General features: G+C 48.3%; 2 protein-coding genes across 2 annotated transcripts in view; both read left to right on the top strand.

Moving 5' to 3' along the window:
- The window catches only part of FOXK2 (forkhead box K2), a 430,591-nt gene that overhangs the window by 111,304 nt on the left and 292,825 nt on the right, over positions 1 to 26,462 (top strand). The window lies entirely within an intron of this gene.
- LOC134174635 (urotensin-2 receptor-like) lies at positions 18,134 to 22,680 on the top strand. The gene is made up of 2 exons (XM_062639807.1): positions 18,134 to 18,494; positions 20,966 to 22,680. Exon 2 carries the CDS (start codon positions 21,110 to 21,112, stop codon positions 22,256 to 22,258), a length of 1,149 nt encoding a protein of 382 aa, XP_062495791.1. The 5' UTR covers positions 18,134 to 18,494; positions 20,966 to 21,109; the 3' UTR covers positions 22,259 to 22,680.

Below are 26,462 nucleotides of genomic sequence, written 5' to 3'. Positions count from 1 at the left end.
CACGCACTGGGATGAGACAGCTTCCTGTAACACCAAAGGCCAGTAACTCATTCTGACATTCTTTTTGATAAACTCTCCAGAGAACCAGTTTTTGCTCCAGAAACACACCAAAGGTGATAGTGCAAGCACAGAGATGGTATTTCACAGGGGTCTTTGAGTGAGATGCCATCATACTCACACCATCTTCTAAGAGTTTGGCATTTCGACTTCCAGGTTCAATTTTCCTCCCAGAAGCCTTTCCCAAGGAATTCACTCTCAGAAGGGATTCCCTGCTCAAGAAGTGTCAATCGCATCAAGTCCCACATGGCCTCCAATGAAGGACTGTCTCTCACTTAATCTTGCTACAGGGCTGCCTTTGTGGGATCCTGGTGCCAGCCAAGGACCCTACATGATACCGCAACACATGTACCACCAAGCAGTAAATCTCAAAAAGCCTTACATGTATGACTGGAGCCAGACAAATTACTATTGAACTCCAAAGCAGATGCTCAGTCTAGAGACTACATCCATTTCAGTTCCAGTCGGGCTTACCAAAGCCCTGCCTACTCAGTGCATTGCAGCACTCCCCAAAACTGTGCTGCTTTGGAGCTAGAAAGGTGCTAAGAACATTGTGGTGTAGCTGCTGGATCACTGTTAATAGGCAGGATTGTGGTGACCAGCATGAACAGGGGATAAGAGTTGCAAGCTCTGCTGATACTGGAGAACATCTCTCCCTTAGAAAGGCACCATCAAAGCAGCTTCATCTGCTTAAAGACTTTCTGCAACATGATCCTAAAACCACAGTACTTCATCTCATGGCTTTCTCCCATACAACCAAACTTCCACAAAGCTCCAGCTAACTGGGCTGCAAATGAGCTATTCAGGAATTCCAGATACAGCCTTTTTCTTTTGTTTAGCTTTCATTTTGATCCCAGTGTCAATACAGGAACACCTCAGCAGCACAGATTTGTCAGGCTTCTCACAGTACCACTATGTTTGTTTAAAGCACCTCATCTAGCAGTTGTATCCAGCATCAGTATCAGGAGCCAAGAGTGGTCACAGAGCAGGCAGCTAAAGCTACTCTTGCTCCACTTTGCCCAGTGTACAGTGAGTGTCAGAAGGCCAAGGGGGGAACCAGATCATTTCATCACTTCCCTGGCTACAGCAGAGGTTCACAGTAATGCAGTCGCTCCCTTGGCAGCATAGGAGGCAGGAGGAATATTTCCAAGGGAACAGCAATTTAAAGCTGTAGCATACCTCCAAATTGACAGGCTTCAGGGAGGAGACTTCACCTCTGCTGAACATCACCCCCCCAGTTCACCAAGGGCTCTATCCTCCAGCAAGGTCAATGGGGGCATCTGCTCATGGGCTCCACCTCTGTCTCCAACATCCTCCTCCTGCAAAGGACAGGTCAAAGACGTCTTCCAGTTCCTTCAGGTGTAGTTTGCCTCATGCTTCTATTGCCATTGCCCCCATCCAGTGACCTGTGGAGATGTCAGTAGGACAGGCTACGTGGGGAAGAGATACTGCGACTTTGACCATATAGAAAACCCCAGAACCATTTCCAAACACCGTGGTCCTAAAATGCAGATGCATGACAGCGTTGAGGGGTTATCTTCAAAATGCAGAGGTGTGACAGCGTTGAGGGGTTATATTCAAACTAGCAGAGTTTTGGCTAGGTGGCACATCTCCCCATGGTTCGGGAGGAATACAGCCATGAGCCCACACTCGATGAGGAGCACGCCAGCATTTATGAAACTGCAGCCCGTGACAGTCTGGGTCTCAGTCCACCTCACTCCAGTGCTCAAATACACTGGCTCACCCTGCAGCTCCACCGCTCGCTCTTGATCCAAGATTTCTTCTCAATGCACAAGTCCTCTGCAGGCAGCAAGTCAACAACAGAGCCAAAACCACTGGTGAAGTGTGTCCAGCCCCACATGTTTCGGTCACCAGCTGCGACGGTGAAGCCTCTCCCACCAAGCAGCCGAGCTGCTTGCACACTGAAATGCCACAGAACTGTGAAATAAAAAATGTTCTGGCACCCCCCCCAAACCTATTATTTCCAAAAGAAACAAGACTCAGCTTGCTTTCCAGGAAAAACAGGATGTGAAATTAGAAGCAGCTGTTAGAAAAACATGAGTTGTGCTTTTCTAACCCACTTTGGGTTTATCTGCTCTTTCCCAGCCTGAGGAGTCACTCTTTGAACTGGAAAACTCCCTTTTTGGTGGTTTGATTATCACTGCGGAGAAAACAGTTTTTGTTAGTGCATTTTTTGTGTTGCCTTGTTGTGCTTTCTAAAGGTTTTCCCATTGGCTTTAAAGATAGACACTTCCCGAGCCAACCTGAATGAGATTCTGCATTTGCTGCTTTGGGGTTTAAAAGTTGAGCCATTTTCCTCGCTCCCCCCATTCCCATCAAGGACTTATGTTTTGGCAATCACAGGTAGAAAAGCCACAGGCTGAAAGCAGGGATGAAACGTAAAACTAAACCTTGTCTCACTAAAGCAGCCGTCTGGCCCAGGCAGGGAAGGTGCCACACTCATTTCTCCAGTAGCACTGCTGGCAGTGGGGATCACAGAGCCTTTCCAGCACCTCCAGCACACAACAGAGCTGGGCTTGACTGGGAGGATCCTGGCTTGGGGCTTCAGAGAGGTTCCATGACCTTGGCAGTCCCTCCAGCACTTAATGCAGCCTTTGCTCCCTTTCATCATCTCCTGACCTGATGCTGAGGATATTATGTGTTAAACGGTTATTAAATGAGGTCTCGGGGGACTACACTGAAGACCATAGTACACTACTTGGCTTCCAGAGAAGCAGCCCAACTTCAATGCACTAAAACCTGCCCTGCATTATTTGTCAGCTCAACACAAAGGCCATGAGCCTCAAAAGCCTTCTTCTCCCTGGGGAGGTGCCCCATGGGGCAGCTCAGGGGAGCTTCTGCCCCAGCCCAGACTCCCTCTGGCTGCACAGCAGCTACCACCAGGTGAGTTTAAATGGCCTGGTTTGCTCTACATCACTAAAAGAAGTGGTGACAGAATCAGACTTAAAGTTCTCATCTGTTAAAGAAATTTACACTTTGTTCTAGAAGCCTGGAGACCTTTCAGAGAAGCACACCACAGGAGCAGAGATCGGCAGTGCTGTTCTGTTCTACATCACTAGTGTAAACGTATCCTATTATATGAGTACTTCTGATGTTGGGCTTGTTTGCTTGTTCTGGGAAAACTACAGCCTCAGGCTCGTGGTCCCAAAATACCACAATTCTTTTGTGGAAACTTTTCCAACTTCAGGTATTTTTGAGCATCACGTTATCATCAGATTATGCAGTCTGACCTCAAACAAATGCAAGGGAGTATTTCTGATTTACAGAGGTAAATTAAAGGGGAGAAAAGACAACAAGCAAAGGAGAGACAGCTCCACATGAGATAAAGTGCTGCTACTTGCCCTGGTTTGAGAGGCCTTTGAGAACCACCCAGGTGGATAAAGAAGAGAAACATCTCTGATTAGGCTCTCTGTCACCATCTCTGAACAATGCCCAAGCACGGATGGGCACAGGGCAGGGGATGTTCCCTGCTAAAGTACTGATTTGTCGAAGTGTATGGAGTAAGGAAAGCCACAGTCAATACTACTGCCCTTAGTCAACGTGGCAGAAGGAAAATTCATCCCTGGGGACACTGGAGTCTGGCAGATTGACTTCGTCTTCTCTAAATCCTCCTGGCAGCTAACGCAGACCTTCCAATCAGTGTTTGCAAGGAAAGCAGCTTTACAGTAACTGTCACCACAGCAGCCCATAGACCCTGTACAGAGTCACCAGCCGTGACTGCTATGAGCCAGGAAGGAATGGAGAAACCCACTCTGCCAATTGCCAAATACAGCCCTTCAAAGTCATAGTGAATTCCTGATGAGGTGACCAAGAAGGCAGCCTTCATTTCCACAAATAGCAGTTCTGCTGGGCACAGCATGCAGGAACAGGGGTGAAAGAACACACTGTTCTTCCGTGCCAAGGCAGGACAAGGTTGATACTATGGGGAGGGACCCACCACTGGCAGAGACCAGGGCAGTGCCACTCTGGGACCCAAAGCTTAGTGACCAGACAAGCTCAATGGCAAGCAGACCTGCAGTGCAGCTTGCAGAAGGGCAAGCCTGGCCCCAGCTTATTCCTCTGCCACACCATTAGTCCCAAGCTACTCCACAGTAGCAGGATAAAAGCAAAATGCACATGTGTAAATGATGCAGAAGGGGAGGAAGAGTTGTACAGGTTTCATGAACAGACAGAGGAAGCCAGGAGAAATCAGCCTAGAAACTGGCACTGCAGTTATGCTCAGTTTGATATACAAATTTCTTTACAGGTTTTTTCCCCTCATACAAGTTATATGTCCTTCAGCAACAAGCCTTAATTCAGAACATCTTTTACCTTGCTGTAGCGTTCCTCCTCCCACCAACAAACAAAATTAACTTCCTTCATTTGCTTGCTCTGGAAAGACCAAAAGCTGCTCCCCCATCACCTCAGAAACCAGAGATCTGATGATTGTTCAATCCCAATGCCACAAAAACTAATGCCACAATGGCCAGGGAGCAAAACTGGTGATGCTGGAAGAAGCACAGACAGGAGACACAACATTAACAGCACCCTGTGATGCAGTGGAAGCACCTCTGTTTGCAGTTCTTTATAGTGTAGCATCACCATGTCTGCACTAAATCATGTAAAAGCCTGCAGAGCACAAACTTCTGCAATCTCTCCATGTTCCCTTGGATTTGGGTCAGTGCGGAGATGCATTCCCTATAGGAACCAGCCAAAACCTCACTCAATCAGTCTCATCTGTGCTTCAAAGAGAAAAGCAACTGGAGGAGCAGGCAGAAAGCCCATTCAACTGCTGTCACAGAAGTCACCCCAACTGATAGGCAAGAGCAGACCAGAGACTTGGACTTGAGCAGAAGCACTTGGATTCAGGGAGCTGTTCCCAGAAGTGAGGCCCTCTCAGCTTTCTGCTTTCCTGGAACGCATCGTGCCCTTAGGGAATTGAATGCCTTACACACTGAAAACTGGCTATGAGAACTGGGAAAGAGAGAATTCCTAATGGGAAAAGGGAGCATGCCTGCAGATCTGAACTCAAGACCAGGGGGCCTGCATTGCTGCTGCCATAGAAAGGCTCTGACCACAGACTGCAGCTATTTTAATCCCATTGCGCTGTCCTCTGGGAAAGGTGTTTGTGGCATCTTCAGACCATACCAGCTGCCTCCCCGCATCCCACCCTGCCAGGCTGCTGCTAGAGAGCACACACAGCTCCAGCAGCTGGGAGCTTTGTCCAGCAGGATGAGATACTCAGAGTACAAGGAGGGGCAGAAGAGCTGTGCTGCTTGCACAGAGGCGGCTCCATTTGGTCGTGAGCTGTCCTGGACAATGATTTCCCCCGAAGATCTGACCAGGGATCCAGCCACAGTCCTGCTGCTTCCACTGCTGCTGGGTATGAGGGTGAGGGAGCCATGGGAAAGGCATCCCACCCAAATCCCTCCCATTCCAGTGTTCTCTGCTCCCTTCACTCCCTCTGTCAACAGAGGACATCTGCAGCCACGAGCTCCACAACCTTAAAACCAGTTTCCATCAAATGCAGCATGGACATTACCATAGGTTCCTCATGCAGGGTCTCCACAACATTTCCTGATCAGGTTCCAGGCAGAAAAGCTGCCCCATACATTGATCCCAAACATGCCATCCCAGATACTTCACCTCCCAGTATCTGAATGGGCAAACTTATAGCTCCAGCATTTCAAGTACAATCAGTTAGGCTCCAAGCACAGGGGAAAGAGGAAAGCAAATTTTGGTAGCATCTGTATTTGTCTTTATATGAAATACAACTCAGGCTATTAAATAAACTATTTGTCTTTATGGGACCATTTCTCTAGTACAATTCACACTGGGAAGCACAAGGCAGAAGCTGGTGCTGGGAGAAACTAAAGCATCGCTACACTGCACAGGTTGAAAGGAAGAACATGAACTCTCCTGCAGATACTGATTTTCTGTAGATTAGGGAAATGCTTACACACACTTATCAGTTAAAACTGAGCAGGAGAAAGAATAGACAGCCTAGAGTTTTTCTTGCTGGTTTTAATTCCTTTTTAAGGCTAAAGATTATTTTCCGCATAAAAGTTAAGATGTTTGAAATTACTTTCTCCTCCAAATTAGACTGGAAATCTGGACTGCTGAGATCTCATGAACTGGAAAATATGACATTAAGGAGTCCTGGATGAGATAGGTTGACATTGAAAGTTTCTTTTCAAGAGAAACACAGTATTTTGCTAAATCCACCCTTCCAGTTCAGATAAAGCAATAAGAAGAAAAGCTTTGAAAAGGTCTTGTCTCAGTGAACATTTACTATGGAAAATATCTGTGGAACCATGCTTTTCAATTAAAAATAGCCTCTTTACTCTGACGTATCTGTTTTATTAAGGGGCTTTGGAGAGGGTTAAGATTTTGAATGGATGATCAGCTTGGCAGGAGGGTTGTGAGCTGTGAATCTCAGAGTTGGAAAGCATTTGAACAGGGCAATTGTGTCATCTTTGTATCATCTGTAGGCAGGGAGTATGGCAAGACAGCAAGTGGGAGATGTGGGGATTGCTCTACTTAAGGCATTTAAGTAACTACTGGAAGGATTTTAGACTGAGAAGTAACATCAATAGCACGGTTGGCAGCTGCAAGTTGGTAAGTCAATACCTTTGGGACAGATGCTTGTCTTTGTGAAGTCGAAGTCTCAATAGCTACAGTTTTGGCTCATTATCCCTTGGCATTTGTTAGCCAATTTTCCTGGAAAGAGGAGAGGGGGTAGAAATAGAGATACCTATATACAGGCTGCTGCAAGACAAACAGAAGTTGTACCACATGCTGATAGCCAAGCATCCATATGTTCATGCCTATAAATAGTGCAACAGAGCTGTCTGCAAAGAATCAGCCCATGGTTATTCTGTTACTCAGGGCACATACAGCTGAAACCTGGGCTCATTAACCTGAGGAACATGAGTGGGTTATGTGAGGTGTCAGCACAGCACAGCACAGCCACTGCCATGACATGGCCAAAGGGGAGGTGACAGGAGGATCTGGGCAGATTACGCTTCCTGCAGCTGGGAGTTTAGGCTGATAACAATGGGCACTGGAGCAGAGCAAGACTGAAGAGTGGGTCAATGGGACAGGCCCTCTCCTAATTTATGATGCACAAGCTGTTATTACCAAAGTATCATATTGTTCAGCTTGTCTATTTTTTCCTTGTGGGAAGCCTGCCCATCACAAGCTGCCAATCAGCACCCGGGCAGTTCAGGGAAACATTCACCCTGCTCCAAAGCTATTTCATTGCAAACCACATGCAGAACATCAAATCCAACAGCTCCTCACCCTGGAGACTGCTCCGAGAGGCTCCTTTCAGTCTCCTCCCTCCCACAGTTTCTTTCCTAATTCCTTATATAAGCCCCCAGACCCCTCCCTGCTCCATGCTCTATAGCCCCACAAAAACCCTGCAATGCCACGCAGAGCACACGAGCCTGCTTGGGTTCCAGAAGCAGCATAATCACATCAGTGCAGACTTGCACCCAAATTAACTAGCTGTAATGAGCTGCAGGGCTAATTGGCACCACATAATACTGGTGTGCTTGCCCTGCTTTGGGGACTGGAGCTCAGCCCAGAGCTGGACACACCAATTTGCTCAGAGCTCCCTCCTGCTGCTCCCCACGGAATGGTGCTACACCAAGAGGCAGGGGTGCATCCCACAGACACTTCTGTAAGGAACAACAGGAAATTTCCCTTTCACCTGCTGCTACAGTTTCAAACTGACACAAAGCACAAGGGGAATAGCAGTAGGATAAAAAATGAAAACCAGGTTTGGGACTTAGCACTCTCTGGAACATGAGGAAGGTGGAGGGGAGCATAGAGGACCCTCATACATTCCTTACTTTGGAGCTGCTTTATGCATACCTGCACCTCTGCAGCAGAGATGAAGTAGGAGATCAGATTTACATTACTGCCTGTACCCCATGAGTAGTTCAGGTACCATTCCCAGGTTTAACTTATTGTAAAGATAAGGCTCTGCTGCTGCTTCTGCTGCTCCCTTGCTCCACTGCCACTGGGTGCAAACACAAAATACAGCAAGACCTTTCATTAGGAATAACAACACTTACACCTTCTGTCTGTTCATGCTCCCCTTTTATGACTCCTGCTGCCTCCCAGCCCTCCTGGACCTGCAAACTTTCAGCAGGTCCTCAAGGCACAGACACCTCCAAACCCAGCCTTGCCCAGCTAAACCTGGTGCCACTCCTCCATGGTCCAAAGCCCTAATTACAGTTGAAACAGATACATGTAGCCCACCTCTCATCAAGGCTGACAGGCATTAGCCACTCATGTTCACTGAGCTTAAACCCAGGCAATCTGCATTAACAACCCCTCTGGGGATTTTCCAGGCTCATGTGTGCAAAATGTACAGAAAATGCTTCTAAGAAGAATGTGTAAAGACACAGAAAGACTCAGATTCATGGCAAGATTTATGGCCACAGAAAGCAACCAAAGAGCTGTGAAGCAGCCAGGCTGGAACGCCAAGAACCTGGGCACAGCCAGTCCTAAAGAGGAAGAATATGTTCTGTGCAGTAGAAAGATTATTATTGTTTTTCTTACACTTCATTGTTCCTTTTATTTCTAACACCACCCCAGAAAATGCCAGGGGTTATGCATGAGGAGCTGCAGATGTCAAAGGATGCTCTCTGGTATGCTAACAGCTCCTTTATGCCCTCTGACAGGACCTGGGTCAGTGGCCAGACTTGATATTTTCAAATGAAGTTTTAAAAGCAACATTCCCAGCCCGACTACTCTTAGGTCAGTGTAATGCACTACATGTTCTACAACATGGATTTCCTTTGATGCAGCCAGTTGAAGGCCAGAAAAATCAATGAAGTACAATAAACACACCAGACTACAACCTCTCCTCCTGCATGAACTTAGTTCAAGGATGCCAGAACTGTATTCACCCAAAAGCTATAAAGAAGCTCAGGGATGAAGTAATTTCAGCATTACTGTGGCACATTACTCCTGGCTTAATGCTCTCTGATGACTAGAAAGTGGTTAACGTGATGCCAGCTCTCCAAAAAGGTTTTAGTGATGAGCTGAGGGATTATGGGGCAGTAAAGGTGATGAATTAGGAGAAACTGGACTAAAGAAGAGAGTGGCCAGGTGCATGAGTAAACATACTGGGGAAAAGGCAGCACAGGTTTTGAAAAGAGAAGCCTTGCCTCAGGAACAGCCTGTTCCTTATCTCTGAAGGAGCCCATGAGGATGTAGAAAGGGGAAATAGAATTACTGCAGTTTGCTTGGATTATCAGAAAGGATCCAGCAAGGTCCTTCTGCAACTCAGCAGGAGACAAAAGCAAAGGTCATCATCCAAGTAAATAATTGTTAAAAAAGGTAAGAAACAAAAATGGAGGAGTAAATGATCCATTTTCAGAGTGGGCAGAGTCACCTGTGGTGTCCAGTCATAGAATCATAGAATAGTTTGGGTTGGAAAGGACCTTCAGATCATCCAGTTCCAACCCCCCTGCCATGGGCAGGGACACCTCACACTTAACCAGGTCACCCAAGGCTTCATCCAACCTGGTCTTGAACACTGCCAGGGATGGAGCATTCACAACTTCCCTGGGCAACCCATTCCAGTGCCTCACCACCCTAACAGGAAAGAACTTCTTCCTAATATCCAATCTAAACTTCCCCTGTTTAAGTTTTAACCCATCACCCCTTGTCCTATCACTACAGTCGCTAATGAAGAGTCCCTCCCCAGCATCCCTATAGCCCCCTTCAGACACTGGAAGCTGCTCTGAGGTCTCCACGCAGCCTTCTCTTCTCCAGGCTGAACAGCCCCAACTTTCTCAGCCTATCTCCATACAGGAGGTGCTCCAGTCCCTGATCATCCTCGTGGCCTCCTCTGGACTTGTTCCAACAGTTCCATGTCCTTTTTGTGTTGAGGACACCAGAACTGCACACAATACTCCAGGTGAGGTCTCACAAGAGCAAAGTAGAGGCCTTCATAAATGAGCTGGAAAAAGAGTGAGGAATTAAAAAACAAAGTCTGCAGATGATGCAAAGAGATTCTGCAGAGTAAAGATGAAGTCTGACTGAAAAATTAAAGTTGTTTGCTTCTTGATGCCAGTAACACCATAGACTATCAGCTAGGTCTGCAGCACGTAACAAGGCTCCAGCAGCAAATGACCCTCTACAATTACAAAGACTGTGCCAGCCCTTTGCAATGTAATTAATTAGAGGGAATTAAAGCAGCCAAGTGGGTCCCTGCTCTGTATACCCTGGGCATGGCTGTGGTGCTGCAGAGGTCCAGCTATGGCTGGGCCAGCTGCAGGGAGCAGCTCATGAGAAGGTCTAACGGGGAAAGGTAAAGGAGTTTGAAAGGGAACTGCTTGATATTGCTGGCAAAAGCTGCCAGTGCTGGCCCAGGTAGAGAAGGCAAAAAGGCTCCCATTGCTTCTGATCAAGTGAAATGCCATCAGCTCCCATTGCTTTCTGTGCACAACAGAGAAATGAGGAGCTCTTGCTATGCTGGAAGGAGAAGGCACAGCCAGATGTTGCAGTGGCTCAGCTCTTGGGTAACATCCCAAGGGGACTGGGACAAAGACAGGGTCAGCACAGGTCACGGAGAGCCTCTTTGCAAAACGTTGCAGGTACTTAATCGCAGTGAGTCACCTACTAATGCAGGCTGCAAAGGCAGCCTGAAGGCACCCAGATCCTTGCATGGTTAACACTTGATGTTCAAAGGCTTATCCCAACAAGATGGGCTGTGCAACAGCCACTTCTCATGCAACATGTGCCCAAGATCTGTTATTTGGGTTGGACTCAGAGGACTTGCAAGTAGCAACTGGCTAAAAGCATCCTCCCAGCCCCATGAGCCTGTCTGCAATGTTTTAGCTTGAGGAATCATTCTATTCAAAATAGTCGGCTAAAGACATGCAAACAGTCCTGGCAACCGGGGGAGAGCTAGGTTGTGGGTTAACAAGAGATCGAGGGGATGTGGGTGGTGGGGATTTGGAAAGGTGTTGATCTGCTCCCCTCTGCTAAGTGCAGCACACAGAGCCCAGAAAGTGCATGGGAAACCCGTCTGCAGCTCTCAGAGTACACATCAGAGGCAATCTTCTCTCCCCGTTCACACATGGGGCAGAGCAGCCTTCAGAGGGAAGCCAGCGTGGCTCTGAGCACAGCTATGATGGGTAAGCATGTGAAACGAAGCACTCGGTTTCCTTGCAAATCGCTGCATTTGTACAACCCCGGGATGCTACACAGTGGGGCAGAATCCCAAGCAACGGGGTGAGACAGGAGGCAAGCGCACCCCCCAGAGACAACAGCTCCATCATGAGGCCAAAAACGACATCCCACATGACCCTGATGGGAATCAGGAGGTGACATGCTCAGGGTCTGGAGACACAGAAGAGCACTTCAACCTGCTACTCATTTCTGCACTGAGTGGGGTGGTTTTTTGGCATTTAGAGTCAGGAAAGCATGGGATGCACAAGGGATGCTGCTCCCTTTGACTCATCAATAAGACAGCTGTGGCTTTGACGCCACTTCCAAATCCCCTCCAAAAGCACTCTTTAGCAGCACACAGCATCAAAAGGCCACAGCATACTTCAAAGGCAGCTCCCCAGCCCTCTGGGAACAGTCTGTAGCAAAGATAAAGATTTTACAAGACCTCCAAATGTGCAGTGATGCTACAATAGTTTGAAGCCACTTGGGCATTTGATGCTATAGCTTCACAGTGACTTCTATGTGGTGGCTTTGTGGGGATGTTTTGGGGGCTGCTGCCATAAGGTTTTCTGTGATACAGCTCAGCTAGAATCAGCCACTGCTGGGAAAACAGCAGGGATGGAATGAAATATTTGCAGTGAGGCCAATCTGGGAAAGATGTTGTGTCCATTGCAGAGTTTAGGTGAGGTGAGAGTAGTTTTGAAGAGCACTAAGTGCTCAGGGAATTAGAGGGAAATGATCTAATCGTGCTGGAGGGTGCTGTTAGAGCAGCTCAGCGTGGCTGAGTGCAGGGAGGGGAAGGAGCAGCAGAGCTGGGGCAGCAGTCTCAGCTACCACACTGATGCAAACACATGACAGATTGAGTTACACCAGTTCACAGTCAGTCTGAAAGGGGCAGAAAGACATTGCCCTGGCTGTAAATGGCCAGTTTAGCTTCCCATCATGGGCTTTCCTTCCTCTCAGACAACCCCATGTCACTCAGGACCAGTGCTGGGGTGTAGCCCTCAACAGCCCCAACCCCATCCTCAGTCCCCACTGCTTGCTATATGCAGCCCCTTCCCAAAAGGGAAGTGCTGCTGAAAGGTGCAGCGCTTGGCTACTAGAAAGCCTCCATTAAGCAAAGTGTTACTTTGGACCAAATCAAGACAAAGAAAAGTATTTTGAAACAACAAAATCTGCTTTCCAACTGTGAAACCAGGTGCCTGCTCAGTTTTCCTCTTGCTTTTGACCAGGAATTAAGCCCCTTCTTCTACATTAGAGCCATTTCCAGGAGACTTTCCCTCTGACATAAAATGCCAAGGGCTGCATCCTTCTCAGACAGGGTTTAGAAAGTGCAGGAGCAAGCAATGGTGGGAAGGGACAGCAGGCAGGGACTGCTGCAACCGGGGACAAAGGAAATGAAAGAAGGGAAGAAATGACTGCCTGAGAGGAACGGGTCCCTGCTCAGGGTGAAGTGCCACATCCACCCAACATCCTCCATCCAGTTCCTACATCACAAAGTCAATAGAGGAACAAACTCTGCATGGCCACCTCCCCTCTGCTCTGCAGGGCCCATTACTGCTGCCCAGTCCCTGCAGGGAGTGACTGTCTCGCTGGCATAAGTGACACATCTGCTACCTGCTCCTCACCACAGGAGCAGCCCGTGGAGGGTAAAATGCTGTACTTAAAAACTGGCTCATGCTTTTGAGTCTTTTAACCAACACCTGCCATTTCTGGCAGTGCTTTTAGCTCAGGGTTTCAAGTACTCTGCATGTAGTCATTCCCACCTGCCTCAGCAGGGACCTCACAGCAGCACATGGGGCATGGGAGGTAAACGCACGAAGCTCATCATACCTGAGGATGGATGCACCACTGCTGGATGTTGAGGAGAAGCAAGGATTTAGCTCACTCAGATTACCCATTCAGTGGGTGATCCAGCCTGTTCTGTAGCCCCCTCTAACCACGGACTGGTACCCAGTGCCACCACTACTGGATGGCAGGGCACATCTCCATCCACTGCAGTGGCATTGCTCACAAAACCACCCAGACAAACTGGGTCACCATAGCCTGGGGTATGTGCACTGCACAGGCTGTGCCACAGCTGGGGATGGCTTACAGAGGGGAACAGAGCCTCTGCCCCCGCTTGGCGACCCCCAAATTCTGCTCTGCCACCACACCACTGGGAGAGGCTGGATGCTTCTGTTCAAGAGATGCCCTCTGAAGACTCAAGAGAACACAGTGCATAGCAGAAAGAGGGTATCAGCCCCAAATGGGGCTGGAACAGCATCATGAGGACTCTGGCTCAGAGACTGGTGACAATGCCACAACAGGGGGAAAAAAGGACTTGAAGACAGGCATTAGAAGTCAGCACTGAGTTACCAGTGAGAATAGAAGCCGCTCATCAGAGCAAGCAAGAACGTGTGGGAGTACAGTTTATCATAGAAAAGCAGGTTTTTAAAGGAGAATTTGAATTAGCATCTGCTGCTTCAGAGAGGTGACCCTTACCAGCACCAGTCAGTGACTGCCACCACCCCCAGGTCCTCCCAGCTCTACCCCCATGTGAGCAGGATGGGAAATGCCTTCACAGAGTCCACACAGACATGAACTCTGTGCAACGACATTTGCTGCTCTTTACGTGCTGCCAGACAACCTTTCACGCTTCATCTTGTACATCTTTGAAGGCTCCAGCACGAACCTTTGCTGCAGAGGCAGCAAGAGCTGGGAACGTGAATGTTACCCAGGCCAAACCCTCTGCTGTGCTGAAGAAGTTCTCCAAAAGGCGTTTGTAAGAGGGAAGCTCTTCTCAGCATTCAGAGGGAAGCGATGACCTCTTCTGCCTTCTTCCCCCTAAGTAATCAAGCTTGCTGCAGCTCTTCTAGGAACTGAGAAGGAGGTGGGGAGGTTAAAGGATAAATAAGCTCAGATAGCACGTCTCAGACCTTGCTGGTAAAAATGTAAATGGGGCTGTGCAGAACTGAGGGGGATGACACCTGCCTTCACAAAGTCAGGGAGGAACCATCAGGATGGCTTCATTTAGAAGTTTTAATGAGGCAGCTGTGAGAATGACACACTGGATACACTATATAGTGCAAAAGGCTGCCAGCAAAGCCACCAGCTTATTTGAGTTAGCAGCACCCAGCTATAAGCACTGCCCAAATAGCTTTAGTACTGCTAAAACCTCTGCAAAACCCAACTGAGGCTGGGACAAGCTTATAGCTTAACACAGTCCCAGCAGAGGCAGGATTTCCTGAAGGGCAGGTAGAGAAGAAATGAAAGAGGCTGGAACCCCCCCCGCCCTTTATCACCCACAGTCAAAGTGGTCTGGGTCATACCGGTGTCTGAGAATCCCCCCACCTTTGCAGAGCATGGGGTCCTCTGCCTGTGACCAACTTACACTGGCATCTCTGTTTAACAGCTCTGCAATGTGCCTTGCACATTAGGCAAGAGGCAAATGCTGCCTGCCTAGTGGGTGCATGGGATGAAGCATAGTGCCATCCTACCAGGGGACTGGGACAGGAGGTAGGATTTGGATGCTCTGCAGGCTGCACAGGGATCAGAGCTCCTGTAGAACAGCCTGCACCCCAGAGCATAGGAAGAGGGATTCAGTAGGAGGAGCCATGCAGGAGGCAGTGATTCTCCCTCCTTCAGGAGGCCATGAGGGAACTCAAGCTCCATCTCTCTAGAGACACCAACAGTCCCCTTTCAGCACCACTCTTCCAATTGCCCATGCAATTTACCCCTGTGCAAGGCAAAAGCAGAGCTACTATAAACCTAATATCTGTGTAAGGGATCCTGGATAAGGGAAAACAAAGTAGTGATTTCAGCCCCCAGAGTCTCACTTTCACACAAAGCAGCCACGACCAAAGCCATCCAGGTTCAGAAAGGACACTGACGTTTCATATTGCAGAAAACAGGAAGAAAGGAGACCAAGCTGCCAAAAAAGTCTCAGTGAAGTCTCCAAATGTGTTGGCTGAGTTTTAGCGGCTTTCACTGGCAGGACAGATAGTATTAAGAGTGAGAAAAGCAGTTGGGGACCAGCTGGGACTCTGAATATCACATTTGGACATGTCCAAGACTGTGAGTGCTGGAACAGAGGGATTTAAATGCAGCTTTCCTAGGAACAAGGGGGACCAGGGGACAGCCATGGCCTGCACAGCAAGCCACAGCCACCTCCCCAGTGCTCTTTCTCAGGAGCTGCTGCCATGTGTGTGTGCTCCCAGCTGGAGCATGGTTCTGGGATGACCCAGGACTTGGGTGACTTCACTGCTTCTGGGTAGTACAGGAGGTCATGCATGCAGATGAGTGAAGCAAGTCAGGCAAATGGGAATCACGTCTTATCCTGAGCTGCACATGTTTCTAGGCCTGACCCAGACCAAGAATGCAGACACATTCATGGGATTCTTTTCTTTTATCAGTTTTGGCTGTATTTGTTCATGCTCTTCCCTGCACAGCGGGAGCAGCACTTTATTGTATTTTAAAATGTGATACATAGACAGAGTTCTTTTTCCAGCTCAGAGCAGAAGGGAGCCCACAGCTGCTGACAGACCTGGTCTAAAACTGACCCAGCAAAAGGGGAACACCAAAGGGGCCCTGCACAGACTGGGGGAGGCAGTGGGTGCACAGCCCAGTTCAACAGACACAAGAGTTTAGACCAAATAAAATCAGAATCGCATAGCACTGACATAAATCCTCATCTCAAAGGGGAAAAGGAGTCTTTTGTTGCCCTGTATTTAATACAATAATAATGGTTATTACCTTTCCAGTAACTTCAGAAGCCCCCTATACGGAACTGAAACCCTGAAGCAGTGGATGTCATTTGAATGGTTCAACAGCCCTGTTCCGTATCTCACAGGGTTCCTACTTTCATCCAACAGTGACTGTGCAGTCCCTTGTCCTGTTCAAATCACACAGGCTGGGATTCCTATCTATAGTTCTAATCACATCAGACAAATGTGAGAATCCCTGAAACTCAGGGGGATGACTGAGAACAATGATCTCTGTTTTACAGATGAGGAAGATAAGGGGAACTGAAGCAGCAACCACAAACAACCTTCGGAGCCAGGGCTGTGAACCTGACACTGTCCATGCTGCTCTCAAACGCCTCTCCAGACACCTCCTCTAACAACTCCAGCAGGACACAGACTGTATGGGAGTCCAGCTTGCCCTAATGGCAGCCCTGTGGGCACTGATACTTCCTGACAGACACAGACACTGGTATAACATTGTCAAAAGGTTTAAGCACCAAAACCAGAAGTACCAGGTTAAGGCTGAAAGATCTAGGAAACTGATGGGTTGGCCAGACACCTTTACCCATTCCACTCCCCCTTCCTTACCCTGGCATGAGTCAACACCAACCCAACTGGCACCATGGTGACAGAGGAGTGACAGGAGTGTGACAGTTCCAGCTTAAGTGCATGGTGAGAGACCTGCATACACCTACCACACACTGCAGAGTGAAGCAGCATGGCCAGCAGCAGGTTGTCACTGCTCTGTGTGTGAGGAGGAGACTGCCACATGAATTACCTCGCTCCCAGTGGGCCACCTGCAAATAAAGCACTTTGTCAATGGCTTCACTATCAGTACTCACCAGGGGACTGCTGCTGCTCACTGAAAGCAGTGTGAGAGGCAGCTTCCAGCACACACCTTTCCAAAGATTCCTAGGGGCCAGCCACAAAATGTAGATTTAGGGCAAATCTTTTGAGCCACACAGGTACATTTGAGGGCATTCGGGCTGGGGTTTTCTCAGCCAGCCCTTGTTAGAGCTGCTAACGTGAAACCTATTTTCATTGCAAAATCAAGCATTCACATGAGGATTTGCTCCTGACCCGAATCCTCACGACACTCAAAAGCCCACTCAAAGGGCCCTGTTTTGCACACCAGCTGCCCGGTTGTGGGGCCAGCTACAGCGGTGCCCACCAAGACTTCCAGGAGCTACCATGGGCACCCTGTGTAGTTCAAGCAAAATTGGGTTTACACTGCAGGAAGACAAGACCTTAGACACAAGGTGCATCTGGAAGCACCTGGATAGCAGTATAAGAGGTTGAGAACAAGGAAAACATGATACAAGTACCCAGGGAAAGAGCCAGAGGAGGGAACAGCTCTTGGTTGGTAACAGTGATGCAGGATAGATGAGCCTGGTGTACCAGGAGCTGCTGCCTCTCAGGAGCCCCATGCTGGGAAGCATCACTGAATTGCCCTGGCTCCCAGTGCAGACTGGTGAAGCAATGGGCCTGACAGGCATCTCCCACACATCCGTGTCCATCAGCATTCACCTGGGAGAGGTGGGTGCTCCTTACTTCCTGCTGGCTTAAATCAGGAACAATTCCCTATGGTCCACAGAGCTAAAGCAGGGAACAGGGAGGAAGAACAATCCCATTGTGTGCAAGCCACCAGCACAATATTCAGCTGCTAACAAAATAACCCTGAGTTCAGCTTCTGCATTTCTCAGCTCCAGCCCTTTCCTCACGCTGGGTTTTCTCCAGGTGAATGGCTGGTCTCACTCCATCTTTACTCTCCCCTTAAGTATCCCTGGGGAAAGGCAACAGCCAAACCCCAGACAACCCAGATAACATTTTGTTACTGCCAGCCTGGAATATCTCACATGCTGTGGTGCATGATACCACCACAGATTTATCTGTTACTACACTGTCCAACCCAAATAAACTTGGGCTTCACTTTGGAATTGATCTCCAAATCCAGGAGCTCTGCAGTGTCCCTCGACAGCCGACCCTCCTGCAGGAATTTAACCCTCCCTGGCCCGACTGCTCTCCCAACACAACGGTTTAGCTCAGGCAACATCAAGCATTTGCACTCCTCAGTGTGATGGAAGGAGGGGCGGGATGGCTTTTCCTATCATCAGTCCCGGGGTGGAAACAGCCTTGACATCTCTCATCCCCAGCTAGCCAAGCAGGGAGGAGCTGATTAAACAAGTCATGGCTATCAAAATGCTGCTGCTTTAAACAGGCTCTTCACTGGCTGCAGCCAAAGCCACGCTACGCCTCACGTCACTGAGTAACAGAAATAGCAGGCATGAGTGAATGAGTATGAAGAGCGCACAGATTTCAAACATACTTGGCTGGGAAGCGTGCTGCCTTCCTGCTGCTGCCCTTCCTGATGCGACGGAGCACGGGGATCTCTCGCTGTCTGCCCATGAAGGAGGATTTGCTTTTTTCCCTTCTTTTCTTTAAGTTTCAGCTTTAATACTACTGGAATCATTTCTGTTTTATTTCTTGTAGGATACTTCATCTGCTGGATTTAAAAGCAAGGTTTGAGCAGGAGGAATTCATTTCTATTTGCAGCTATTGAATGTGCATGGTACTCCTGTGTGATGATAATGTAGAGGGAAAGGCAGGATTGGCTGAGGGTATTGCTTAGACCGAAAGATGCTTGAATGGCTGCTTGGAATAACAAGCTCTCTATTGTGTGTGTGTGCATGTGTGCAAGTGTGTGTGCTTAAGTACGAGCACAGAAATGACAGTAACTTTAAAACAATGCAAGGTCTCCTCACATTGCTTAGCTTTCCTCCTCCAGGATGAGGACTTGCTTACCTGGGGGTTATGTCTGCAGACAGGTGAAGTTGAACTGAATTAGTGCTGTAGTAGATTTATGAATGGAGCAAACTGCAGGTTCAATGGAAGAGGAGCGGAGCGGGGAGATGCAGCGCGCTGGTCTCTCTCCTGCAGGAGCTGTCACAGCGGGGAACCACACAGACATGCACAGGCATGGCACAGACCTGCTGCAAGTGCCTGGAACACAAAGTGAGGCAGCTGCAGGGGCACAGCACCTGAGCAGCGGCAACACGCTCCTGAAAATGAGCTACCAGAAATCCAACTGAGCTTGAGACCAGCTCTGGGCTTGGCTGGAGCATCCTGCGCAGAGCCATTGATTTCCAACCAAGTGTGCTGGTGACTGTGTGACAGAGGAGGCAGTGCTCCCTGAGCATCACGTCTTCTTCATGCATGATGCTTCTGCTGCCACCACAGCTCATACATGAACAGTGATGAAGTGGATGACGAGGGAGCAGGCTGGTGCCTGGACACACTGGCTACACACGCCCGGAGGCAAGCAGGAAGGCACAGCACAGCGTGGCAGGGGAGGGAGAAGGCAGATTTGGGTTTGCAAGGTCCAAGAAAGCCAAGATGCTGGTGAAGCTGCTGGAGACCAGCCCAGAGGAGCGACATCCTTAAGGAGCACTGGCCACTGAAGAACTACACTTCATCTTTCCCCTTGGATATCTGTACTGGAGGGACGTGGGTGGGAGGTGGGCTTTCTGTGTATTACGTTTTTTTGTTTGCACCTCTATCCCAGTTTTAAGCAAGGAAAAATCCCCCTCTGTACTGGATTGCCCTCTCTTATACAGAGGTTTTGCATGACATCTCCATAGCACCCATTATCCACAGGAGTTGGTAATGGGAAGAAGAAAAGGTGAGGGCAAGTCATGAAGAGGATGAACACCGTCCATCCTCAAGTGCTACAGAGGTACCTGTCAGGGTCTTTGGCAAAAGGACAGTGGAGGAGGGCCTGCTTCTGTAATCCTGCTGCCAAGGAGCTAGTGAGAGCAGAGGTGCAAAGGAGTCAGAGCTGGTGCAGAGGCAAAGGGACACTGAAGTCACTGGGAAAACCTGTAAATTCCCAGGACAAATCGAACCCCACCTGCCCAGCAGAATGAGGCAGAGGGGAGATTTTGCCTGCTGAGCCCTGCAAGAACGAGGCAGTCCAGCATCCCTTCTCACAGCACTTTCCTGAGACAATCTGAGTAAAATACACAGTGCAAACACACTTCTGTGTGCAGTGACTTTTAGGTCGGCACAGGCTTTTGGTACGCCTTAAAATTTGTGCATTTTAGCTACTTCTGGAATGTTTCTCTCAGGTAGGTTTGATCTCCCTTTGCCCGCACCCAGAGCCAGCACAAATTCAAAGCAACACATTCATGATTTGTACAGTACTGAGCTGGAGCTAACCAAAAGCTCCTGCGTACAAGGACTGACTACCTGCCTAACGTGCTGCAGAGCAATTCACACCTTCCTGTGTAGGGCTGCTTAGACAGGTTCACAGACAGGTCTGTCTGAAATAGATCTGGGCATGGACACATGAAGATCCTGAGGGATCACACTTGACAGAAAGCATGAAAAAACCCTGTGTTTACAGGCATATAAAACCCACAGTGAAACCTACACCTTCCTTTATAAAGTGCCTTTTTTCTCTATCATTCACACACAGTTTGAAGCTGCAGGTCAGGACATAACAAAAGGTTCTTATTCAAGGGAAATTGCTCTGAAAACACTGCAGAAATGCTGGACAAGACTTTGAATGGATCACTTACACAAAACAGACAGCTTGGCTGCAAATGGTAAATCCAAAGTCTGTTTACCCTTTCTGGGGGCCTTTTACTCCTTCAGAGTTAAGAGCTTAGCAAAGAGGTTTAAGCAAACATGCTGCTGGGTCTGTAAGTTGTCATTATGAATTTAGGAAGGACACTTCTTTCCTCCAAGCCCAAATTGATTTCAAGGATTACACCGAGTGGTTCCAACGATCCACACAATCTCTTCTGTCCCTTTTCCTTGGACGCAATACGACATGTCACTCATCAAAGCTGTGCTCTTGTAATGATAGAACTTTACACAAATGGCCTCAGTGCAGGAGATGGTTGGCACGCAGGGACAGGTAATTTCTACATGATAATTTGTGTTGCTCTGGCCGATTTCTAATGTGTTGGTTTCTGATGTCTTTCCTCCAGTGGAGAATGCAGATCTTCCTTGGATGAGATCCTGCTAAGGAATGGTTCACCGTCTCCCAGCAGCTGCATTTCTCAGAGCAGAAAGAACAGACCTTCAGACCCCTGGGGCATGAACAAAGCCTCTGGAATTTAAAGGCCAGGAGGATGTCTCTAAGTGACGAGCTGGAGACTCACTTTTCTGCAACCCCCTACATGGTGGCAGACACAAGCGATGGCAGCCTGTTCAGAATCAGACCCAATGTCTCTGCCAATGCCACCAGGGATGACACATCAGCTGCCGGTTCCATGGAGGACATGATTGCCATCTGCACCATCGGGACAATCCTCTCCCTCATGTGTGTGATTGGGGTGACAGGCAATGTCTACACCTTGCTAGTGATGTGCCATTACTTGCGGTCATCTGCTTCCATGTATATTTACATCATCAACCTTGCACTGGCGGACCTGCTTTACCTTCTCACCATCCCCTTCATTGTTGGGACCTACTTCATTCAGAAATGGTACTTTGGGGACATTGGCTGTCGCATCTTGTTCAGTCTGGACTTCCTCACCATGCACGCCAGCATCTTCACCCTCACAGTCATGAGCACAGAGCGCTACTTTGCTGTGCTGAAGCCCCTGGACACTGTCAAGAGGTCCAAGAGTTACCGAAAGGCCATTGCTGTTGTTATCTGGCTGGTGTCACTGCTGCTCACTCTCCCAATGCTCATCATGATCCAGCTGGTGCAAAGGGACAACAAAAGCATTTGCCTACCCACTTGGAGCAAACTGTCCTACAAAGTCTATCTCACCATCCTTTTTGGTACCAGCATCGTGGGACCAGGCATGATCATTGGCTACCTATACATCCGATTAGCTAAGATATACTGGGTGTCACAAACAGCATCCTTCAAGCAGACCAAGCGTCTGCCAAATCAAAAGGTGCTCTATTTAATCTTCACAATAGTGCTGGTGTTCTGGGCTTGCTTCTTGCCTTTCTGGATATGGCAGCTCCTCTTCCAGTATTATGAATCCTTCCCTTTATCTCCCAAGGTAATGAAGAACATTAATTATCTGACAACCTGCCTGACCTACAGCAACAGCTGTATCAACCCCTTCCTCTACACCCTGCTCACCAAAAACTACAGGGAGTACCTGAAGAACCGACAGCGGACCCTTAGCAGCAGCAGTGGGTACTTCCAAAGGAGGAATCGGTTCCAGAGGATTTCAGGGAGATCCCTGTCCACAAGCAGTCAGCACTGCACAGAGACATACGTTCTTGCTCACGCTCCTTTGGGAAACAGCAATGCCTGAAGGTAAAATATATCTCCAAGAACAATCAATACCGACTTCCGTGTTGCTTTGATTTAAAGTGTACATTGTAAAGACAAAGACTTAGCAGATCCATAATGTGCACACATTTAATCCAGAGGCTGTGCTGTCTGTTCCCATTTTCTTCAGTGCCACCGATTTGATGCTAGCAGCATTCAGCTGAACATCTATCTAAATAGCCCTTTGCTTTTTACCTTTGTATTTTATAGTGTATATCTCCTCAAGTAGCCACCAATAATGAAAGCCTATAACAGGGTGATGTTTTTTAACAGTACCAGCTGTCTCACAGAGTTTAAAATGATGTTACCCAGTCAATGGCTGTAGTTTGCTCTTCCTTTAGGTGTAATGCTAAATTTGTAGTTGTATGAGGACTAAAACAGATGAAATAAAGACAAAGTAGCTGATGTTTGTGACATGCAATCCAGTTTGAATTTTGAATAGGACTGGACAATGTGGATGAGGCATATCCAGGGGTGTTCTGGTTTTGGTTTGTATTGACGTTTATTCTACACTCGTGTATGTACTGGGCTTCATCCTCCATTCATACAGGTGTCCATAGTGGAGTTACACCATGGCTCATGTTAGCAAGACAGGATTCCCATGGCAGTGCCGTCACCGGGGAGCACTCATCATGCCCTAATGCACTGACCCCAAACAGACAAGCAGCCATGTAGGGGAACATCATCTGTGCTGGACAAGTGTATCTGCCCTCTGCCCTCCTCCAAGGAGGAACTGGGAACCTCTGATATTACTGTCAGGGCATCCATCAATAAACTGCAACATCCAGCCTGAGGGACCAGACCTATATCATGAAGGCCAAGAGGAAATGGCAGGGGGTGAGGGGGTGGAGGGGATGGAGAGATGCAGTTTCCAATGGGCAAAGCTACACTATCTGAAGTCCCTAATATTGCAAGTTATAAAGAGCCAGTTCCCCTTTAGTGAGATCACTTGTTCCTTCCACAGGAAATGATCTTGCTTTACTGCTAAAAACTGTGAATGCAGTCCTGCCTACACCAAGAACACTTTGCGTGTCCCAGCTTTCACTGATGCTAAAGCATCATTAGTGTAAATACATCCTCCACGTCTGGGACTTCTCCAGTGAGTCTAAAAGAACCCTCTCTGGGATGCTGCCAACATCCGTACAGGAGTCCTGTGCTTGCCTTAGCCCCGTTACCTCATTAGCAAAGATCCAAGGATGCAGTGCCAACACAGCTCTAGCAAATTACAGAATTAGAAGCAAATTAATGCTTAGTAAATTCAGAACTGCATGGTGATATGCCAGCCATTAGGCAGTGAGGTCTGTGTGCTTCTACAGAAACTGAATTTAGGTTTTAACCATCTATGCCTTTTCAGAGCATTTAAATGCTCATTGCTTGTGGGGACAGAGAGAGCTCTGCCTCCAGCCTCCCTGGGAGACACGCTTGGAAAAGAAATTGCCTCTTGCATGCATGGCTTAAAGTTTGTTATGTGTGGGGAAAATGACACATTCATGCAAGAGGACTCTGGTGCATAAAGTTTTAACACTGAACTGTTGCAGAAATGGAAGACCCTCACTTTGTGTTGCCAACTGCTTCCATGCACACCATCAACAGTGGTCCTGCAGGGCATGGCACCTTACCTGCTCCCTGCCTGCAGTGCAGCACACTGACTAGCAAGTCCTACTTCAGGATTAGCCCCTTCCTGTTTTCAGAGGAGCAGAAATACTGTTATATTTAGCTATTTCCTATGCTGACAGTACTTGTTAGTTTTCAGAGCCTTCTCAGGCTGCAGACACACTAGTCCAAGCCTATTAGAAAGAGTAAAGCATCATTCACCCCACTTAAGGTAAGAGGGAGGCCACAGATGAGAGGTGTAGAGGCTGGCTATTATCCATGAACCCATTTTCCACTTACATGTTTATCATGGATCAAAATGTGAAGTTTGGCCTCCTGTTTTTTGGATACTGCAATTTTAACTTCTTCTCACTCAGAAATAGCCAAAAAAGCTCAATACAAGCCCAGCATTACCAGTCCCCGTAATTGTGAATGAAAGCTACTGCAGGTTGATCCTTTAGCAAGCACAGTCCATCTCTTCCAAAATCAGTCAAAATGAGAGGGCAGTTTGCAAACCTCAACTCATCCAGGCTTTACACACCCATGCCAATATTGCAGAAGAGTTACTGAAAGATACAGGAGCAGATCTGGTTTTGGAGTCAACCAATCCAACCCCTTTGTCCCTGCTCTGATGAACTTCGCCAAGCCCACTGCAGCCAACACATCTCACATGAAACGTTCACAAAAAGCCTCCCATGGCTCTGTGGGTGCCACAAGCACCCTGGAAGCAGCACAACCAATGTGCTCTACAAGTGAGGCCATGCCAGAGTCCTGCCATGCCCTGAGAGGTGAGCGGGCTCCATGCAGGGTGGGAGGGTTCCCAGGAGGGGGACACAGCCTCAGCCGTAGGCTGCGCTCTCATTCCTCCTTTGAAGCTTGCGCTGTGCTCTCGGCAGGGGCTTGCAGTGTGTTTGTCAAATCAACAAAGCCACGAGAAAAGACGATACCTGAAAGTCAGGGAAGGGTTGCAGGTGACGTTTCCACCAATCCTGGGTCAGCTTTTGAGAGGTTTCATTCAAGCTTTTCAATTTCCACCCCAGGCTGGGATTTGTTTTTGCTGCTTCAAACACTTGCATCCATCAGCACTCAGCACAGGCAACAAGAAAGGAATATTATATACAAGTAAAAGCAAGGCTCTAAGCAGCTCACAAGCAGCATGTGCCCCAGCTCTGCATCCCAACTAACTTTACAGGGCATCAACCACACTCAGATACCAAATATTAGTATCAGCAACTCAACCCCGAGAGGCTGCTGGAGGTAAATGAAGGAGCCAGAGCAGCCAACGAGGTCCAAAGACAGAACAACCATGCATTAATTGCTTGGTTAATAACAGCTATAGAATAATTATTGTGCCTGTTCAGTCCTCCTTGCAGAAGCCTATCATCAGTCAAAGATCCAAAAGGTGATTTTGAAATGGGTGTGAAAGGGATGTGTGTGTACACATGGCCACGTGTTTGCATACCTCAGACCATGCTTCTGCATTTGCACCCTGTTTGCTAAATCTCCCTTCTCTGTGGGGTGAGACCAGGAGCCAGGAGCCGTTTCATCATCCTAAGGTCTTAAATCCATGTGTCTCTCAGACATGCAGTGCCCCACAGCCTGGATTTCACCAGCTGAACTCAACAGAGCACAAGTCAAAACTCCAATTATTTTGTTTTGCTAATTTAAACCAGGGAGCATTGAGCAATGCCTCGTGACCCAAAGGAAGTGGAGTTGTAAATACACCATGGCAGGGTGTCCAGAAAGGACCAGGTCTGAGATGCTGACTCCTTCAGTGCTCCTACCAGCTAGGAAAGGCTAGGTACCCACTCTGGTGGCTGAAACAGGCAGCAAACTACAGCCGAGGCCAGGCACTGTTTTCGGTTGGAGAGTGTCTTTGCCAGAGAAGGATGACGTTTGTGTTTACCCAAACTATTTGCAAATCCACCCAGAAATTTAAGAATCCTTCTGGAAGTTCCTTCCCCCCCGCCCAACCACTGAATTGTCTCATTTCAGCCTTTAGGAGGCAAACCAGCACAATTTCTCACTTCAAGATGAAGTTTTACTCATTGGTTTGCTTATACTTAATTTTAAAAAGCTTCTTTCCATTTTGTCCAAACCACAGGGCTTACAAAAAGTCCCATGGTCCAAGTAGCAGAACAGAGAGCAGCTGCTTACTGCCCTGAGCATCCCTCTGCCCAAAACCTGCCTGGATGGGATGAGCACCCACAATGGGGAGTGGTGCAGCGCCCACCCTCTGCCTAATCCCCACGTACAGTTGGAGCAATCACAGGCCCAAACCTCCCTCCTTGCTCACTGATGGAGCCTGGTTTAATCTATGCCTGATTTGAGCCCCTGCCTTGCTCCTGCAACCCAGCAATTGCAAGGGCAGAAGGTGAGGCTGCTTTGGGCCACTCTTTTCTCCTGTGCAAGTGTCCCACACTCGATATCTCCAGCCAGCAACTCCTTCTAACCAGATAGGAAAACCTTGGCACATGGTCCCAGAAGAGGATCTGGGCAATAAACCACCATGCACAGTTTTCTTTCACTTACAGCTACAAGAGAGGCAAGGAGTGGCTGGGTGACAAGCAGGGATGTAAGGAGCTTTTTAGCTC

This window comes from Pezoporus occidentalis, unplaced genomic scaffold (assembly GCF_034315485.1).
Source record: "Pezoporus occidentalis ecotype Australia unplaced genomic scaffold, CSIRO_AGI_Poc_V1 ctg62, whole genome shotgun sequence".
NCBI lineage: Eukaryota > Metazoa > Chordata > Aves > Psittaciformes > Psittacidae > Pezoporus > Pezoporus occidentalis.
The sequence above is the reverse complement of the archived record's forward strand: the minus strand, read 5'-3'. Positions and strand labels throughout refer to the sequence as shown.

Excerpts from the sequence above, each read along its gene's own strand:
- LOC134174635 (XM_062639807.1), top strand. The coding sequence starts at position 21,110 with ATGTCTCTAAGTGACGAGCTGGAGACTCACTTTTCTGCAACCCCCTAC.